Genomic DNA, 20,051 nt, shown 5'->3' on the forward strand with positions numbered 1-20,051 from the left:
CCTGTTTCAGGCTGGCTGCAGACTCAGGCAGAGGTCACTGGAGCTGTTACACACTTTGAAGTTGTCTTCAGTATCCAGGAAGGTGAGAGGCTTGTTACTAAAGAAAGCTCAGATCTCTGAGCATACAATGGGCCTGTGATGGGGTGACAGGGCTGCCCTGGCCATGGGAATTCCCAGTGGGAAACCCCTCCTCCCGGGGGTTTGCTAGCTGGGAGCAGCCTCCGGCCTATCCACCACTCCTCCCACTTTAGTATCATCTGCACTATCTCTTATCCTGTCCCCAGTCGCGCCGCGGAGGTTGATGCTCTGATCCCGCTTTGCTTCCCAGCCCAGGGAGCCAGGACAGGGATTTAGAGGAGCGGCCCCTCGGTTAGCTCGAACTCACAACCCAGCGCACCAAAGCGCCCGCCAGGAGCTCCAGAGCCAGGCCGGGTGCAACGCGCCGAGCAGCCACTAGAGGCCCTCGCTCTGCGGCTCCCGGCTCCCGAGAAGTAGAAACTACATTGGGACTGACGGCGAAGAACAGCCAATGATCGGGCTGGGCTGGATGAAAGAGGCGGGTTCTGAGTGGGCGGGGCTGTGAGGGGGATTGGCAGCCAGTGGGGGACCCAACGGCAACTCTGAGTGCTCGTCGGCGAGGGATGGGCGGGTCCTGCGGTTGATGGACGGCCGCTGAGAACCAGTGGCCGCACAGCCTTGGGCGGAAGAGGCGGGCCTTGCTTGTGACAGACAGAGGCTTCGAGCCAATGGCCCGCCGGCGGCGGTAGGTCGGCAGCCAATGGGAGCGGAGTGCGGCGCTGGGGGGCAGGGTCCTGTCAGGGGAGGCGGCGGTTGGGCTGAGCCGGCGGCTGAGGCGGTGAGTGACCCGGGCCTGTATTGGCCCCCCCCGAACCCTCTCCCCCGGCACGTGTTCCCCCGAGCCCCCTCCCCCCACGGGGACCCCCGGCACGTGATCCCCCGAGCCCCCTCCCCCATAGCGCCCCCTCCCCCCCACGGGGACCCCCGGCACGTGATCCCCCGAGCCCCCTCCCCCATAGCCCCCCCGGCACCCCCTCCCACACGGGAACCCCCTGGCACGTGATCCCCCGAGCCCCCTCCCCCATAGCCCCCCCCCGGCACCCCCTCCCACACGGGAACCCCCTGGCACGTGATCCCCTGGTGCCCCCTCCCCCATAGCCCCTCATAGCCCCCCCGGCACCCCCTCCCCCCACGGGGACCCCCTGGCACGTGATTCCCCGAGCCCCTCCCCCCGTGGGGACCCCGTGGCACGTGATCCCCTGGTGCCCCCTCCCTCATAGTGCCCTCCCCGGCACCCCCTCCCCCCATGGGGACTCCCTGGCACGTGACATCCCTCCTGGTCTGTGACCTCCAGACCCCCCACCCGGAGTTTCCCTCCATGCTCTGCCCGGGGGGGGGGGGGCACTGCTACTTCCTGTCCCCTAGCTTCCTTTTCCCTAAACCCCTTCCCATGGGGTCCCCCATTCCTGCTCCCCCCCCGTGCACCTCCCCGCCATGGGGGTCCCCTGCCTGGTAACCCCCCACCCCACCCCAGAGTCCCTGTTCCTTACTCAGCACCTCTCCGCACCCCATGGTACCAGGGTTTAAGGCAGCCAGGGGTGAGGTGTGGGGGATTTTTTGGGTGGGGGGTGTTGACCACCTGCTCCCACATTTGCCATTGTTGAGGTTCCCCAAGAACTCGGTCCGACTCAGGTGCCTTTATTTGGCCTGCTGCAAAGCTATGCTGAGCTTATCAGACGCGAGTGAAGGGGCCGGGTAGAGGGCGCACCAAAGTTACACCTGATACGACATTTTTACTCCTTTCAGAGTAGCAGCCGTGTTAGTCGGTATCCGCAAAAAGAACAGGAGGACTTGTGGCACCTTAGAGACCAACAAATTTATTTGAGCCTAAGCTTTCGATGAAGGGAGCTGTAGCTCACGAAAGCTTATGCTCAAATAAATTTGTTAGTCTCTAAGGTGCCACAAGTCCTGCTTTTCTTTTTTCTATTAACACCTGCGTTCAGAGCGATACACGGCATCACGCATCAGGGTGAGCACGGTTACTTTTGGGGAGCTGGTCCCCGTACAGCCTGCTCTGTCCAGGTATAACATTCCCGGTTCATCTCCTCCATGGGCCTTAGCACCGGATGCTCCTGCGTATCTTAGCTATGACAGACATCCTGACTCCAGCACGCTGCTTGTTAAGCCCCTGTTTAACCTGTGGCCTTCCATTCACCTTCCTAGTCATGTCCACTAAGAGATGAGCCATGTGGGTCAGCATGGAGCTGTGAGACATATGTGGGACAGTGCTGTGTGGCGGATCCCCTCTGGGCTGGTGGGAGCCAGGCCCGGAGCAGCAGCTCTGCCCTTTCCATGGTGGCATTTGCCTCCCTCTACACCTAGTGGTGGGGCAGCAGCAGCCCTGCTTGCCTCCTCTGCGCAAGCACCTCCTGTACCTGGCTTTGAGAGCGGGTGCAGCCATCACGGCTACAGCTCGGATGCTGCCAGCCTGTTCTCAGTTGTGAGAAGCTGCAACCAGCTTCCTCCAAGGGTTGTCCTCCTGGGAGCAGAGGCGGCAGGGGGTTGGGAGCTCTGGCCCTTGCTCTACTGGGAGGGTGGACTCTGGTATAGAAAAAGTTGAGAACCTCTGGCAGAGCCCTATCAACACTGCCGCTTCCCCAGGTGGACAGCGGCCCCAGCAAGCACCCAACCACTCCCTCTGCCCTAGAGCAGTGGTTCTCAAACTTTTTTTTTCGCAGACCACTTGAAAATTGCTGCGGGTCTCGGTGGAGCACTTAAGGATCTTCTCAAATGTTGTTTGTACCGTTAGCTAATTATTGTAAAGCGCTTTGGATAAAAGTGCTATATAAAAAAAACCTTAATAATAATTAAAGTTTCTTGGTTCTACAAATAAAAGCACACAACTCGTATTTTAATCTCCGTAGTCTTACCTTTCTAATGCGATGGATGTACCCTCTCTCCCCCACCACAGCAGCCCCCGAGCTGGGGCTGGAAAGGAGGGGCGTCTTGCCCTCTTCCACCACCACAGCAGCCCCTGAGCTGGGGCTGGGAAGGAGAGAAGTCTCTCCCTCTCTCCCCCACCCTTCATTCTCTTGTGTGCGTCACCCAGGCATGCACCTTAGAGGGAACTATCCATTGACCACCTGAATGGAGCTTGCGGACCACAGTTTGAGAACCTCTGTCCTAGAGCAATGGGTCAGTGCTGTTGCACCAGGCTGTGTTTCAGGGTGCTTAAGCACTGGAATAAATTGCCTAGGGAGGTTGTGGAATCTCCATCATTTGGAGATTTTTAAGAGCAGGCTGGACAAACACCTGTCAGGGATGGTCTTAGTCCTGCCTTGATTGCAGGGGACTGGATGACTTCTCGAGGTCCCTTCCAATCCTATGATTCTGTACTGCCGTTAACGGGATCTGCAGTACCATTGCTGTCGCTTCCCAGGACCAGCGGTGGGAGCTATAGTACAGTCAGACAACACAGTTTGAAAAACACCTGAGCCCTGCCTGTGCTACAACACTCGCTGTCAGGGAATTCTGCTCCCCAGTGCATGTGCACAGTGGTTCTAATATACGTTGTCGCTGCACCTGCTCATCGGCTTGACCTGTGCATCCTGCTAGTAAACAGGATTGTAGATTTTGTGTCCAGAAAGGACCATTCAGTTCATCCAGTGTGACTTCCTGCTGAGCCCTGGCTGGAGCATCACATCCCCAGTAATCTCTGTATCAAGCCCACCATTTCGGTGTGCGCTACAGCAGCTCTTTCAAGAAGATACCCACGCTTGATTAAAAGACCCCAAATGATGGAGAAACTCTCCTGTCTCTGGGTCTGTTGTCCCAGTGAGTAGTTAACTTCCTTGTTAAAAGATTGTGCCTTATTTCTAGCCTGAATTTGTCCAGCTTCAGCCATTGGAGCTCGTGCTGCCTTTGTCAATTGGTATAAAGAGTGGCCTACTCTCTGAGGTCTCCTCCCCTTGGAGGTGCCAACCACCAGGGTCAAATCACCGCTTAATCTTGGATTAAACAGACTGAGCTTCCTTCGGGCTTGTCTGCACTTGGAAACTTACTGAAATACTGATTCTGGAGTAGTGACTTTGGTGTAAATCCCCATGTGGACACTCGTATTCTGGAATAAGAGTGGATTAAGATATATTGGAATAAGGCATTTGTATTTTGGAAATAAAAGTGTTGATGGGGAGACTTATATTCAAATAACTACACCAGAAGAGCTATTTCGGTGAGTGTCCCTGCGGAGAGAAGCCCTTCATCTTTTGCTATGAGGCAGGTTTCCCCAGATCTGGAAACAGTCCAGCAGCTCTCTTCTGAACCCTCTCCAATTTGTGAGCATCCTTTTGGTCTCACTAAAGCCAAAGACATCACCTAGAGACTCTACCTTGCTATTCCCCTGCTTGCACCTCCAAGGATCATGGAGTAGGCTGTACATACCCAGTGACAGGACAGTCCGGGGCTCGTGTGTGTTATCTGAGTCTATGTGGAAAGCACTCTGGATCTGAGGGATGGAATTCCCCAGCATGGGGTCCTCTGCCATGGGTGGCTGGAGCAAGTCCTGAACTAACAGAGGAAGGAGACGGGCATGCAGGCCCAGCTAGGCCTGAAATCTGATCATTTCCCACGGGATAGTGTAACTTGCAGTGTGGTGCTGTACGGGCTGCTGCCCCTCAGTCCCGACCCTGTTCCCTGACTCAATTGGTGCTATCCCAGCCTTGGGCTCCCCCCCCCCCCAGCTCTGCCAATGCCCCTCAGACCCAATCTGCAGCCACCTGTGCCCCAAGCCCTGGGCTCCCTCCACACCCAGCTCTTCCATGCCCTTCAATCCTGACCCACATTCCCCCCACCATCCCAGCCCTGGGCTCCCTACATTGCCAATGCCCCACAATGCTGACCCGCAGCCTTGGGCTTCGCCCCCCACTCTGCTCATGCTTCTCATTCCCACCCCACAGCCCCCTGCCATCCTAGTCCCGGGCTCCTGAGTGTCAATCCCAATGCCTATGAACTCCCTCTCCTGCCGCAGGGTTGCCTGGGGACGCAGGGCCAGAGCGCTGAGGACTCACCATGGCCAAGCTGCAGGGGCTTCAGGCTGACTGTGTCTTCCGCGGCACGGAGCACGTTGTGAGGATGACCGTGAATGGGAGCGTCCTGGAGGTGGAAGTGGAGGACCGGCTCACCACCGATCAGTGGAGAGGAGAGTTTGACGCTGCCTGTGAGTGTCCTGCCAAGCCCGTAACATGGGTCACCCCCTGTGAGGGCTGTATCAGCTGGGGGAGGGAGCAACAAGGGCCGGGGGACCGGGAGTTCAGGACACCTGGGTTCTATCCCCAGCTGCGGGGGGTGGGGGGAGTAGTGGCTCGTGGTTAGAGTAGGTGGGCTGGGAGTCCAGGACTCCTGGGTTCTATCCCCAGCTCTGAGAGGGAGTGGGGTCTAGTGGATAGAGCAGGGGAGTGTCTAGGACTCTTGGGTTTCCTTCCGGTTCCCAGAAGAAGTGCAGTCCAGTGATATGCTCATAGGGCTGGGAGTCCCAGACTCCTGGGGGGAGCTGAGCCTGACCTTGCCTGACAAGGGTCTCTCCCTGTTTCGTTTGTTCCCAGTCATTGAAGATTTAACTCACAAGACCGGGAACTTCAAGCAGTTTGGGATCTTCTGCAGCATGCTGGAGTCTGCCCTGAGCCAGGTGAGGCCTGCAGAGCTCATGGCTAACATTCCCCCCCGGGCACATGCACCTGGCCCAAGGGCAATGGGAGAAGGGGATCTGGGCTGCCACGGGTCTCACTGGACAGCTCGCTAGGAGCCCAAGGGTCTTTCCTATTCTGTGGAAAAATGGAGCTGGCTGTAACAGCCAGCTGCCTCGCATGCCCTCCCCATCCCGCTGGACTGCTGTCACTCGCTCTAGTGCAGAGCAGCATGGTGGGAACTGTAGTCTTTAAGGACAGCCCCATGGCCAGCCACACTCTATCACCTCCTCCCTCACTGTGAGTGCAGCGCGAAGGGCTGGGTTGGTGCATTCCTCTGAGTCAGCGCGTCTCCCCCCCCCCCAGAGTAGCGAGTCAGTCACCTTGGACCTCCTCACCTACACTGACCTGGAGGCGCTGAGGAGCCGGAAGATTGGGGTGGGCCCGAGGCACGCGCCCTCTGCCTCCAAGTCCTCGCTGCTGAGCTCCAAGCGCTATCTCATCCTCATCTACTCCGTTGAGTTTGACAGGTAAGGGAAGCTCGGAGCGGCGGGTGGACTAGGAAGACAGCAGCAGCTTGGGCGTCGTGGTGGATCATCAGGTGAAGGCATCTCTCAGTGCAACACCTTGGCCAAAACGGCTGACGCAGTCCTGGGCTGCATCACCAGGGGGATCTCACGTAGGAGCAGAGAGGTTATTTTCCCTCTGGATTTAGCTCTGATGCGATCGCTGCTGAAATCCTGTGTCCCTCTCTGGTGTCCGCAACTCGAGAAGGATGTTGATAAATCGAGAAAGGTCAGAGAAGAGCCACAAGGATGATTGAAGGCTTAGAAACCCTGCCTTATAGTGAGAGACTCCAGGAGCTTCATCTGTTTAGCCTAACAAAGAGAAGGTTAATGGTGACTTGATCCCAGTCTTATCGGTACCTACCTGGGGAACAAATATTTGTTCAGGACTCTTCAAGGTAGCAGACAGAGGTCTTACAGGATCCAGTGGCTGGAAGCTGAAGCTAGACAAATTCAGGCAGGAAATCAGGCTCAAACTGTTAACAGTAATTAGCCATTGGAACAGCTTGGCAAGGGTCATGGTGGATTCTCCATCCCTGGCAATTTTCAATCACAATTGGATGTTTGTCAGAGAGATCTGCTCTAGCTCAAAGCGGAATTAATTCAGGGCAGGTTTCTGGCTGGGTTATCTAGGCGGTCAGATTAATAGCAGAAGGGACCATTGTGATCTTCTAGTCTAATTAATTCTAGCTATTAATCTAACTGGAGGGGAGGGGTGATAGAGAGGGATGTGTAGCCATGTGACTGTAGCAACCTCAGGGCACGTGCTGATCCCAGCTGCCCCTGCCTCTTGCTTTTCCACAGGATCCACTACCCCCTCCCGTTGCCCTATGTGGGCAAGCCAGACCCTGTAGCGCTGCAGAAGGTCATCAGGGAGCTGAAGGAGGAGCTGGCTGTGCTGAAGGCCAAACCAGGCAGGGATTTCCGGGACTCGGAGATCCGCCGGCTGCGGGACGAGTGAGTGAGGGGAGGGACGGGGTGACAGGAGCCTCAGCGTTGAGCTGGTTCCTCCCCCCAGGCTGTCTCGAGCATCTGCCCCTGTGGACTACATGGGGCGCAATCAGCTGTCCCAGCTGATCCACTATGCAAATGAGAATACCAGCTCCATGCTTCAGACTGACGCTAAGGGAGGAGAGAGGGTCTGGGTATTACTACAGAGGGCCTGGGAGCCAGGACTCCTGGGTTCTGTTCTGGGCTCTGCCACTGACTCATTGGGTGACCTGGAGTAAACCACTTCTCTCCGTGACTCAGTTTCCCCTCTGTAAAACGGGACTTATCTTTTCATCTCATAGAATCATAGAATATCAGGGTTGGAAGGGACCCCAGAAGGTCATCTAGTCCAACCCCCTGCTCAAAGCAGGACCAGTCCCAGTTAAATCATCCTAGCCAGGGCTTTGTCAAGCCTGACCTTAAAAAACCTCTAAGGAAGGAGATTCTACCACCTCCCTAGGTAACGCATTCCAGTGTTTCACCACCCTCTTAGTGAAAAAGTTTTTCCTAATATCCAATCTAAACCTCCCCCATTGCAACTTGAGACCATTACTCCTCGTTCTGTCATCTGCTACCATTGAGAACAGTCTAGAGCCATCCTCTTTGAAACCCCCTTTCAGGTAGTTGAAAGCAGCTATCAAATCCCCCCCTCATTCTTCTCTTCTGCAGACTAAACAATCCCAGCTCCCTCAGCCTCTCCTCATAAGTCATGTGCTCTAGACCCCTAATCATTTTTGTTGCCCTTCGCTGTACTCTTTCCAATTATCCACATCCTTCTTGTAGTGTGGGGCCCAAAACTGGACACAGTACTCCAGATGAGGCCTCACCAGTGTCGAATAGAGGGGAACGATCACGTCCCTCGATCTGCTCGCTATGCCCCTACTTATACATCCCAAAATGCCATTGGCCTTCTTGGCAACAAGGGCACACTGCTGACTCATATCCAGCTTCTCGTCCACTGTCACCCCTAGGTCCTTTTCCGCAGAACTGCTGCCGAGCCATTCGGTCCCTAGTCTGTAGCGGTGCATTGGATTCTTCCATCCTAAGTGCAGGACCCTGCACTTATCCTTATTGAACCTCATTAGATTTCTTTTGGCCCAATCTTCCAATTGTCTAGGTCCTTCTGTATCCTATCCCTCCCCTCCAGCGTTATCTACCACTCCTCCCAGTTTAGTATCATCCGCAAATTTGCTGAGAGTGCAATCCACACCATCCTCCAGATCATTTATGAAGATATTGAACAAAACGGGCCCCAGGACCGACCCCTGGGGCACTCCACTTGACACCGGCTGCCAACTAGACATGGAGCCATTGATCACTACCCGTTGAGCCCGACAATCTAGCCAGCTTTCTACCCACCTTATAGTGCATTCATCCAGCCCATACTTCCTTAACTTGCTGACAAGAATGCTGTGGGAGACCGTGTCAAAAGCTTTGCTAAAGTCAAGAAACAATACATCCACTGCTTTCCCTCATCCACAGAACCAGTAATCTCATCATAAAAGGCGATTAGATTAGTCAGGCATGACCTTCCCTTGGTGAATCCATGCTGACTGTTCCTGATCACTTTCCTCTCCTCTAAGTGCTTCAGGATTGATTCTTTGAGGACCTGCTCCATGATTTTTTCCAGGGACTGAGGTGAGGCCTGACCGGCCTGTAGTTCCCAGGATCCTCCTTCTTCCCTTTTTTTAAAGATGGGCACTACATTAGCCTTTTTCCAGTCATCCGGGACTTCCCCCGTTCGCCACAAGTTTTCAAAGATAATGGCCAAGGGCTCTGCAATCACAGCCGCCAATTCCCTCAGCACTCTCGGATGCAATTCGTCCGGCCCCATGGACTTGTGCACGTCCAGCTTTTCTAAATAGTCCCTAACCACCTCTATCTCTACAGAGGGCTGGCCATCTCTTCCCCATTTTGTGATGCCTAGCACAGCAGTCTGGGAGCTGACCTTGTTAGTGAAAACAGAGGCAAAAAAAGCATTGAGTACATTAGCTTTTTCCACATCCTCTGTCACTAGCTTGCCTCCCTCATTCAGTAAGGGGCCCACACTTTCCTTGGCTTTCTTCTTGTTGCCAACATACCTGAAGAAACCCTTCTTGTTACTCTTGACATCTCTTGCTAGCTGCAGCTCCAGGTGCGATTTGGCCCTCCTGATATCTTTCCTACATGCCCGAGCAATATTTTTATACTCTTCCCTGGTCATATGTCCAACCTTCCACTTCTTGTAAGCTTCTTTTTTATGTTTAAGATCCGCTAGGATTTCACCATTAAGCCAAGCTGGTCGCCTGCCATATTTACTATTCTTTCGACTCATCGGGATGGTTTGTCCCTGTAACCTCAACAGGGATTCCTTGAAATACAGCCAGCTCTCCTGGGCTGTCTCAGTGGGTCTAAGTGTGAATTAATGTTTGTCCAGTGCTCTGAGGTCTGCTGCCATGAGGGGATTCGTTATGTACAGTAAGTGTCATGTGTCAAAGTGCCTCCTACTGGCAGTGCTGATCCCCTGCGCCCTTCTCTGCCCTGTGAGCCGCTGTGCCCCCTGACCCCTGCCTGTGCGTGTCTCTGCCCCCCCAGGCTGGGCCGGGTGCTGGAGGAGAAGCAGGAGCTGGAGTCGGCCCTGCTTGGTCTGCAGGAGGAGTTGAAGCTCTGCAGTAAGAGCAGCGCTGGGAAGGAGGTGAAGATCCTGAAGAAGATTGCCCAGAGCCTGGAGGAGGAGCTGCTGAAGGAGCGAACCAAGCACCAGCGAGCGGCCAGCAAGCGCCTGCAGGAGAACCGGCAGCTGGCTGATGAGGTGGGGTAGTGAACCCCTCGGCTGGGCCCTGGCACCAGTGTAATCCCCCATTCCTCCCCATTTAGGTGACGGTGTAACAGCATTGCCCAGGTAGGGCCCGCACCCAACCTGGCGCCGGTGTGACAGCCTCCCCTCACCCCTCCTGGTGCGACAGCCCCTTTTCTCTTCCTCCTGCCCTTCCCCCAGTGCTGGTGTGACATCGCCCCCCATAGATGAGAAGTCAGGACTCCAAATTTCTCAGCTGTGGAGCTAGAGCTTCCTAAAGACGAAGATCTGAAGGAGAGACGATTCTTAGTGGAAGCAGCATGGGAGGGGATTGGGGTCTAGTTGTCAGAGCAGGGGGCTGGGAATTAGGCTCCTGGATCCTAGCTCCAGCTCTGGGAGGGAATTGGGGTTGGAGCAGGGGGACTGGGAGCTAGGGCTCCTGGGTTCTAAACCTGACTCTGCCACTGACTCATTGTGTGACCGTAGGCAAGTTGCTACCACTCTCCATGCCTTGGTTATCTTTTTTACAGTTCAAACATTTGTAATAAAAAATAACATCAAGTATTTGTATTCTGTGTTGTAACTGAAATCAATATATTTGAAAATGTAGAAAACATCCACAAATATTTAAATAAATGGTATTCTATTATTGTTTAACAGGGGGATTAAAACTTAGATTAATTTTTTTTAAATTGTTTGACAGCCCTAGTAATAAGTATTACCCTGAGATCTTACATAGCGCCGCACACCTGACGATTCCAAAGCCCTTGACTCTCTATACAGGGCTCACTTGCCCACCACTGAAATGCAGCCACCTCTGGGGTGGACCATGGCAGCTGTTTAACACAACACCATGGCACCCCAGTTCAGGACAGGAAGTGAAGGGAAATGTTGCTGGCAATCATGTAGCCCTGCCCAGATGCCATTGTCTGTCTGTGCTGCAAGACTGTCTGTTGGGTCAATTTCCTGGGTCTGTTCCAGAGCATGTCCAGCAGCTGAAGGAATGAGATTTCTTCCCCTTCCTTGCAGTTGGCGGAGGTGAAAGCATCGGAGAGGAGCCTCCGGGTCCGAGTGAAGAGTCTGACCAATGAGCTGGCCTTATACAAGAAAGGGTGAGTGACTCCAGCTGCTCTAGGCTGGATCAGGACCCTAGGCAGGGTTGAAGCAGATGCTTTTCATTCACCTGTCTAAGGATCCCGGTCCTGCTGTTGATAGTCGAGCCCGGGTTTTGCCCACTGGCCTTTAAATACTGGTCCCCTGGTATTAGCGGATCACTGATCCTACAGAGGAAGGATCAAACTCCCATAATGCACCTGGCCAGATGTGCGATGTTGGAAGATTCCTTCCCGTACTCTGCAGGGATTGTAATATGTCCTGACGCATTAGATCTCCTGGTAGGGGACAGGGTAAGGAGGATGGGGGACATCAGTCCTTACCCATGGCCGTCTTGAAGGGTCAGTGGGGCTTCTGCAGGGCAGAGCCAGCCCTGGTGGCCGCATCTTTTTTATGGCACCTAGGGACACAGAATGTAGGTCATGTTGTGAGCTGGGAGATTGTGTCTTGGAAAGCAATCACTCTGAAAAGCATCAAGGGGCCATGGAGGGAACCAGCTAACCAGGAGCTCCCAGGTCGGTGCTGGGGCTAAGCGGGGAGCATGACCCTTGGTGGTATAAGGGGGGGGATATTGAAGAGGAGTGGGGTGGCAGTGTTATGTCTGTATCCAGCATTAGAGAGCCCATCACTGGAGCATGGGTCCCATTCTGGTGTCCGCACATCCAAAAGGATGCTGCAAAATTAAACGATTCAGAAGGAGCCATGAGGACGAGCTGAGGGCTGGAAAACCTGCCTGTGAGCATGAGCGTGAGATCTGTGTGCTGGATCTGTTTAGTTTATCCCCGAGATGGTTCAGAGGTGACGCGATCCCGGTTTGTCAGCACCTCCCTGGGCAGGTGTGACAAGCCTCTCGGGTTCTCAGAGCTATAAATTACTGTGTTATCCCTCTCGGCCTCAGCAAGAGGGAGTTTTGCTGCTGCCAAACTGTGTTAGCTCCCTGGCACACTGGCATGTCTGCCCTGCCAGCAAACTCACCCGGGCCCGGCCAGTGATCCCCATTCCCAAGGTCCTTAGAGACGTCTCCCCTTCCTCCTTACTGTCATGCTCACAAAATCTTACCAAGTTCGCTGCTCCTTTAAAGAGCCCGTACACAGCCGCTTGTTACCTTAGTGGGGTTAACAAATCCTCTGTTTCAGTCCAAGCTCTGAGCTGGGTTATGGGAAAAGTAAAACAGGTGTATTAAGAAAAGGGATACCAAGTCTAAGGCATAAAGACACAAATGGTTACTAACAAACAGAAGTAAGAATACACTTCTAAGGCTTCAGTCTAACTTAAGCAATGAGAGTCCCTTGTTCAAAGCCGTTTTCTCACCCATCTTGCTTCAGCCTGGCTGCCCGAGTTTCCTCCCCCTCTTGTTAGAGCCCAGTAACCCTTGGAAACACGCTCTTCTTCGCTGAGTAAGCCCAGACACCTTTCTCTGCTGGAGCCTAGATGTCAGGCTGTCTTCTCCCTGCTCGTTAGCTTTGTTTACCTTATATGTAAATGAACATGTGTTACCTTTGCCTGGCCACCAGGCTGATCAGACAAGCAAATACACGTTCTTTTGTCTAGGGCAGATTAGGTTTATGCGTTGCTTGCTGAACACATTTTCGGAAATCTAATGCACTTTGATAACCCTTCGTGCCCCCACCACACCCTGGTTTTCAGGACCAGCGTGTTACCAGTTGGTGCGTGATACCTCCCATGGCACCAATTAGACACAGATCATCTGGTCTGTGCAGTGAGTTTGTCAGGGCTGGCGAGAGCTGCCGGCACAGAGCAGTGAACCTGTGGCACGGGGAATTTCTGAGAGCGGAGGCTCTTCAATCCGGCAGACAAAGGCAGAACAAGATCAATGGCTGGAGCTGAAGCTAGACAGATTCAGGCTTGGAATAAGGTGCCAGTGTTTAACGGGGAGGGGAATTGACCATTGGAACCACTGACCCAGTGATGGGGATAGGGAGTGCTCCAGGGCTTGGCGTCTTTCACTGACATTGGATACCTCTGCTGAGGCTCGACTGTCAGATCTGGGCTGGATGCAGGGATACCTGGAGGGATTCTATGGCCAGTGTGAGGCAGGAGGCCAGATTGGAAGACCCGAACAGGCCCGTCTGTCCTTCACATCTAGGACTCTGACTGCTCCCTCCTGTTTTTTCAGGCGCTTGACCCCCACCGGCCCGTCCCCTCAGAACCGATCGGCGTCCTCCCGTGGCTTCAGTCACGCTGCCCCGGGCCGGAGCAGCGCTGTGGCCATGGCCCGAGAGGAGCGGCGCTCCACCTCCGGGGAGCGCTCCAACTCCCGGGACTGTGGCAGGGCCTGGCCAGTGAACCGGCCACGCTCCACGTCCAGAGAAGGGCGTGGCGGGAGCCAGACCCGCCTCCCTCGCCAGTCACCATCACCCACAGGTGAGGGGGTAGGAGAGGAGCCATTGGGCGGGTCCCCTGCCCAGATCACAGGGCCTGGAGACCCTAGGTTGTCCTTCCCAGTCTCCGACAGAGATGTCTCCAAGCAAGGTGAGAACCTAGGTCACATGCAGTGATGTGGGGGAGGTAGCAATCCCCCTCCCCCCCAGTCCCTGCAGCTGAATGCTGAACAGTTTGGAGGGGTGGGGAAGGGTCTACCCAGCCCTTCTCCTCCAGGTGGCTGGTTCCAAGCCAGTTCTCACTGTGATGACCAGCGTGCTGGGTCTTGGTCCCCAGTGTGACATGAGATTTGGGGGCCTGGGGCCTCAGCCCAGTTCCTAGCCAACCGGCATGGGGTCCACCTCAGGCAGCCCCAGTCAGCAGCCTCGGCCGAGAGCTGAATAGACCAGGGGGACCAAACACCCATCTTGCCCATCAAGGTGGGGAGGGGACTGTGTTGGGGAGGGATGGGGGGCTCTGCCGTTGCCCGTGCTGTGCCCGTTCTGGGGAGGGAGACCATCCGTTTACTCACCCTGCGCTGCGGGGTGATCAGATCTCGGGTGTGGCAGCAGCATCCCCTGACTTTGGCACCCCTACTCCACCCCTTTGTTGGACCCAAGGTGTGGCAGCAGCAGCCCCTGCCCTTGACCCCGCTGCCGGTCTCCCCTTTCCCAGGCACCCGGCCCCCACGCTTCGACCCCACGGCCTTTGTGAAGTCCAAAGAGCGGAAGCAGAAGGAGGCTGAACTGAAAAAGTAAGTCTCCCCCCCCCCCCCTCCACCTCCCCCCAGAAGATCAGGATGTCCCTGGGGGGTGTTCAGGGCCATGTGTTTCCACCTCTAGCCGCCACGTTCAGTGGCTCTTGTGCTGCCTGAGAAGTGGACTCTTGCCAGTGCTCTGGTGGGCACTGTCCCCCCCGAATCTGAGCCCTTCTGCCATCCTCAGGGAGGGCAGGGGGTGGGAGCCACAAGGGTTAATCAGGAGGCATTGGCACGGCTCCAGTGGCAGGAACGCCACATGGCCTCTGAAACCCACCGAGATCTTGGAGCCCCAGGGCCCATTTAAGGATTCCGGCTTGTTTAGCGAGGGCGGGGGCGTCGGGGTCCCAGTCCTCTGCTTCCCTGCGGTCCCCTTCCCTTCCTGCCACAAGCTGTGTGCCTGCTGCACCCAAGAGGTGGCTGCATTTCAGGGGCAGGCGGCCTGTTTTGGCAAGGAAGCTTCAGGTTGCGAGATGCCGGCTTCTGCCCATAACCCTCTTCCCTTGGGCGCAGCCAGCGACGGATCCGGCGGGGCGCGGGTGATGCACCGCCCAGCAGCTGGGGCCGCTCCCACTCCCGGGGCCTGGCAGCCTTCAGCGGAGACAGCCTGGGCAGGAGTCGCGGACGCAGCTCGTCGGGTACGTCCTGGGACCAGGAATGTCTCCAGGGTGGGATACTGCACTGGGCTTGCCACTGCCTGGGAGCCCCATGGCCACGTCCCCCAGCCCCTGGGCCGTCCCTTCTCCGGGGACGAGCTGATCAAAGCTGGAGCAGGTATTGGGAAAGTCCATACCTAGATGGGGGCTTCCCCAGTGAGGTGCGTTGTAGGAGTGCATGTGTGTGGGAGGGCTTGGGGGGCAGGGATGCTGGGCTCTGGGGATCCCCCTCCCAGGACTGAGCTCCCCTTTATTGTCTCTCACTCCCACAGTGGAGAGCTTCCGCAGCCAGCGCTCTTCAGCAAGCTCGGGCAGTGAAGCGGATGATTACTCCGAGCCGGTACCCCTAAAGTAACGAAATCACAATCTGCTGCTGGGACAGGGAGGGCAGGGGGGCTGGGAGTCAGGATGCCTGGGTTCTCTCCCTGGCTCTGGGAGGGGAGTGGGATCTAGTGGTTAGAGCAGGGGGGCTGGGAGCCAGGATGCCTGGGTTCTCTCCCTGGCTCTGGGAGGGGAGTGGGATCTAGTGGTTAGAGCAGGGGGGCTGGGAGCCAGGATGCCTGGGTTCTCTCCCTGGCTCTGGGAGGGGAGTGGGATCTAGTGGTTAGAATGGGGGGCGTGGTGTGGCTGGAAGCCAGGACCCGTGGGTTCTATCCCAGCTCTGCTTTGGCAAGTCATTTTGATCCAACTTTTGAGACGTGATCTCTGCTTTGGGACCTGATTATTGGAGGGTACAGCAGCAGCAGCTCCCATTGCCTCCGTCTGGCATGCAGGCCACTCAGCACTTCAGCACGCTGCACTCAGGGACGCCGAGGGTGGGCACCCACAGTTGGAGGCCTCTCTTGGAAGCTGGGCCAGGCCTTCCTGGCGGGTGGGAGCTGGTGGCTGTGGGGACTCCTGAGATGCCAGAGATTAGAGATTGATGCCTGGGGGTACGGGAGCTGGCTTACCCGGGAGCTGCCACGGTGGGGCCCTGGTGCCACATAGGGAGGTGTCTGAGTGGCATGACTCCCCCCAGGGACAAGTTCCTGGCCTCTCCATCATAGCGCACCCCTGCTAGCCACAGGAGCAGGGATCCGAACCGGCTGCTGCCCGGTGCTGCAGGCTGCTAACTGGAGGAGTGCTGCGCCATCATCACGGCCTTCTTCCCTCTCTCCAGCAGGGGCAGGCGGCGGGCACCCAGAGGCAGGAAGCCCTTGAGTTCCTCCTCCTGGAACGGCCCCACGGGGGTAAGTGGTTCTTTGTCCCCTGTCAGGGCACCTCTCAACTAGCCTGGGTGGGAGGTAAGCCAGGGCCTGGTGCGACACGGGCCCCATTGCACCGCCCTGGCTGTGCTGCAGCCCCCAGGCCCTCCGGGCAGCAGGCATCTTACTCCAGATCCCTGTGTGCATGAGGCAAAGGTGGGGGCCCCCGGGGCTGGTGTGGCCTGTTCTTTGTGGGGGCAAAGCCCATGCTGGAGCCCCTGGGTCTCTCCCTGCTCAGAGCCACTGGCTGAGGACATGATTCCTCACAGCTCCATGGTGTGCTCCAGCCAGAGGGGGGCGATGTGGAGACAATGGGTTCCTTTTCCCTCCTGCAGGAAGCCAGCTCAGGGCTCCAAGTCGCCGCCAGTCAGGAGAGGCTGGGGCCGTGGGGGGCACCGGGGTCTCCCTCCCCACCCAGCTGCCACGAGGCAGTGCCTCTGCCTTCAGTGCTAAATGACCTGGAGTAGGTCAGAGAGCATCGGGCAAATCTGGGAGAGGGAGGGGCTGAGTGGTTAAAGCGGGGGTTGGGTGCCTGGTCTCCTGGGGTCTAGCCTCAGCTATAGGAGGGGAGTGGGGTCTCATGATTAGATCAGGGGGCCAGGACTCCTGGGTTCTATCCCTGGCTCTGGGAGGGGAGTGGAGTCTTGTGGTTAGAGCAGGGGGGCTGGGAGCCAGGACACCTGGAGGCTGTTCCCACCTCTGCCACTGACTTGCTGCGGTCCAGAGCCCAGGTGTCCTGTTTTCCCTGCATCCTGGGAATAAATGTGTCAGCCGGGAACAGGACTCTGCCCCAGTCAGCTTGGTTTCATCTCAGACAGCCCTGGTAATTCCTGGCTGAAGTGTGGCGCTGGCTGGGATGGGGACAGGGACGGGGTGGGGGTGGGGGAACCAGCTGGGAGACGACCCTGCAGCTTTCTCCTCTCCCTGCAGGCTCCTCAAGCAGATGCCGGCCGCAGGAAATGCCTGGCCAGCACCCCCACCGCGAGCAAGCGAGCGGATAAAGGTGAGCTGGGCTGTGCTGCAGTGTGGGCTCAGCCGGGGGCGCTCTCCCCTTGCAGTCTGGGCTGACCCCAGTGCCCCGTCATGGCACTAGCAGTTGCCCTGCTGCTTAGACGTTCTGTCATATGGATGCCTCATTTCACTCAGTTTGTCCCCACCACGGTTACTGAGGCCTCTGGCCCTTTTCCCATGAGCAGGACTCTTAGCCCCAGAGTGCTGCCAAATTCCATGTGCCTTGAAGCTTCAACTGGACAAGCTACTTTCATTCCCACCCCCGATATAAACAGCTGCCACACTCCACCCCAGAGGTGGCTGCATTTCAGCAGCAGGCAAATCCTTCTGGAGCAGCCCAAGGTTCTCTGCAGACTATGGGGGAGGGATAGCTCAGTGGTTTGAGCATTGGCCTGCTAAACCCAGGGTTGTGAGTTCAATCCTTGAAGGGGGCCATTTAGAGATCGGGGGCAAAAATTGGGGATTGGTCCTACTTTGAGCAGGGGGTTGGACTTAGATGGCCTCCTGAGGTCCTTTCCAACCCTGATATTCTGTGATACGGTTTCTTCGATCCCTTCACATATGCCTCGTCTTCCCCCAAACCTCTCCTCCCTCAGAATTTCCCTCTCCATACCCAGCTTCCCTCTGCCTGGCCTTGAGCCCTCTGATGCAGCTCACAGGGCCGGAGAGAGGCTCCCTGCTGAGCAGTTCCCCACTCCTGAGGCTATGGAGTTCGTGGTCCCGGCTCGCCAGGGGACCGGGAGCTAGAGTGTGGGGCTGGCCCGGTGATCGCAGGGCCCAGCCAACGAATGCTCGTCTCCTCCGACAGAGAACCTGTATGATGAGCCGTCGGCCGACCTGTCTGAGATCGACGCCCGGCTGCAGGCCCTGCAGGAGTACATGAACAACCTGGACACCAGGACGTAGCCAGTGGAATCTGGGTGGGGGAGGGCGGGCACGCGGCCCAGGCTCGGAGTCCTGCACACTGCTCACAGGGGGGCCTGGAGAGGTGGGCCAAGCAACCAGGCCTTGGAGCCCTCCCTGCTGCTCCCATGGGCCAAGCCAAGACCTCTCTCTCCCACAGGGACCCTTTGCCCTGCCGTCTCTGGGCAGGACAGGGCTCTTCTCCAGGCTGGACAATAGAAGATTAGCAAGGTGGATATTTGGGAGAGGGGGCTCAGGATCTTAGTTCCCCCATAGCTTGTTCCCATCAGAAATCCCCACCCCCATGGGCTGGACAGAAGGCAGGTGGCTTTGTAGTTGTACCCAAGTAGCCCAGGAGCAAAGGATCATGGGACATTTCTTCCTGCGAGTGACTCCCTTCACATTGGTGGCAGCTAGGAGGTGCCTGCCCCACTGTGGCTTGTGGATTTCTGACCCCTTCTGGGAAGGGGAAGGCCACTGCGGAGTGGAGGGTCCTATGGAGATCTCAACAGGCTGATAGGACCCTCTTCTAGCCCCCCAACCACACCCCCCACCTTCTCTCTCCTGTTTAGCTCAGTTTTAGCAGCCTGATGGGGGGAGGCTGGAATCCTGCAATCGGTGGGGGCAGCCTCTTAACACGCAGGCCAAGCCAGCTCCAGACAGGGACGGCACTTACCTGCTTCTGTGGCACGGTCTGATCTTGCCAAGCCCTCTCCCTGCACCAGCTGCTCCTAGCTAACCACGTCCCACCACGGCAGCCGAGAGGGTAGGATGCCTTGCGGCCAGTTTGCCTGCCTAGCCGAGCAGGCTGCCCTGCGCTCAGTCCCCTGCTCTGAGCACCCGGGAGAGAGCGAGCAGGGAAAGGCACCAGCCCCCGGCTCCTTGAGCTGGTCGTGCCTGGAGGCAGTGAAATGAGCGAGCTGTTGTTCAGTCTCTGGCTGTTCCAGCGGCTTGAACTGGTTTTAACGTTGGTGCGTGAAATCTCCTGTGTCTGAGCGGCTGGGGGAGCGTCCCCTGTGCTTCCCCTCATCTGGTTTCATGGCAGCACACGGGGCTTCAGGAGATCTTTGGCCATTGGTCCCTCAGCTGCTCTAAGCCTCCTGCCTGGTTGATGGGCCTGGAGGAGCCTCGGACTAGCTCAGCGCTGGGCATTCAGCTGTTAGAGCTAAAAGCCCCATGCTTCAGCAGCCCTGTCTGCTATGGGATCTGGTCCCCCCACTTCTCCAGTTCACTCCAAGATCAAGCCAGTTGCGGCATCCACGGTTAATCCGGCAGTGCTGGCCCCTGAGTGGTATCTGGTTTCTCTCAGCGCCCCAGTGGGCAGCAGGTGTTTGTGTTGTGATCCTGTATGCGCCCCATCCCCTTACATGATGTTGCTCTGCTGTGTTGTGTGATGATCCCTGTTGTAAATAAACCTTTCTAACTTCCCGCCGGCTGCTGATCCCCTCCCACGCCTCTGCTCCACCCTGCGCCAGCGATGGTGGGGATGGAATTTGGCTCATGCCACCAAAGCCCCATCCCTTGAGCCAAAGGAGAATCGCCATCAGCCTGGAACAGTAGAGGGGATGAGACACACAGCAGGCTAGTTCTCATTCCACTTACGCGTCTGCAGAGAATGTGAGGGCTAGTGAAAGTTAAAAGCCTCAAACCCAAAGCGCAGTGAGCCTCCAGCCTGTCTCAGCCTGTCTTGTGGGGGTGTAAGTCAGTCTCCGGGGCTGTGGTTTTGTGATAGGGATGCAGGCTTTGAACCACCATCCTCTAGCGTGGCTCCATGTTACTGAGAAACCTGCCACCTAGCAAGACACCAAAGAAGTTCAATCGATTTAATTTAGCCAAGGGACGGTTCGGAGGTGACTTGGTTTCCCAGTTTGTCTGCACTCCATGAGGAGGAGATTTCTGAGAGTAGAAGGCTCCTCAACCCAGCAGACAAAGGTAAAATGGGATCCAATGATGG

The 20,051-nt window shown here is 56.6% G+C and overlaps 1 protein-coding gene across 3 annotated transcripts; it reads left to right on the top strand.

Moving 5' to 3' along the window:
• The first annotated feature begins 769 nt into the window (after nt 1-769).
• Nucleotides 770-19,524, top strand: CCDC61 (coiled-coil domain containing 61). 3 transcript variants are annotated; one of them, XM_038382292.2, is made up of 14 exons: nt 770-856; nt 5,045-5,233; nt 5,619-5,701; nt 6,066-6,229; nt 7,070-7,222; nt 9,830-10,046; nt 11,061-11,143; nt 13,282-13,529; nt 14,202-14,280; nt 14,797-14,921; nt 15,212-15,290; nt 16,099-16,168; nt 17,114-17,186; nt 18,003-19,524. In XM_038382292.2, exons 2-14 carry the CDS (start codon nt 5,086-5,088, stop codon nt 18,098-18,100), a joined length of 1,620 nt encoding a protein of 539 aa, XP_038238220.1. In that variant the 5' UTR covers nt 770-856; nt 5,045-5,085; the 3' UTR covers nt 18,101-19,524. The 3 variants fall into 3 exon arrangements, with proteins under 3 accessions (XP_038238220.1, XP_043357308.1, XP_043357307.1); XM_043501373.1 differs by having other exon boundaries at nt 800-856; nt 4,974-5,233; nt 16,102-16,168; XM_043501372.1 differs by lacking the exon at nt 770-856 and adding an exon at nt 3,655-4,249.
• The last annotated feature ends 527 nt before the right edge of the window (nt 19,525-20,051 follow it).

Source organism: Dermochelys coriacea, chromosome 23 (genome assembly GCF_009764565.3).
Source record: "Dermochelys coriacea isolate rDerCor1 chromosome 23, rDerCor1.pri.v4, whole genome shotgun sequence".
Taxonomy (NCBI): domain Eukaryota; kingdom Metazoa; phylum Chordata; order Testudines; family Dermochelyidae; genus Dermochelys; species Dermochelys coriacea.

Bases quoted from the DNA above. Each gene is read 5' to 3' on its own strand.
- CCDC61 (XM_038382292.2), top strand. From the start codon at position 5,086: ATGGCCAAGCTGCAGGGGCTTCAGGCTGACTGTGTCTTCCGCGGCACG. The intron at 5,702-6,065 runs GTGAGGCCTGCA...CCCCCCCCCCAG, and splicing joins TGGAGTCTGCCCTGAGCCAG to AGTAGCGAGTCAGTCACCTT. The intron at 13,530-14,201 runs GTGAGGGGGTAG...CCCCTTTCCCAG, and splicing joins CCAGTCACCATCACCCACAG to GCACCCGGCCCCCACGCTTC.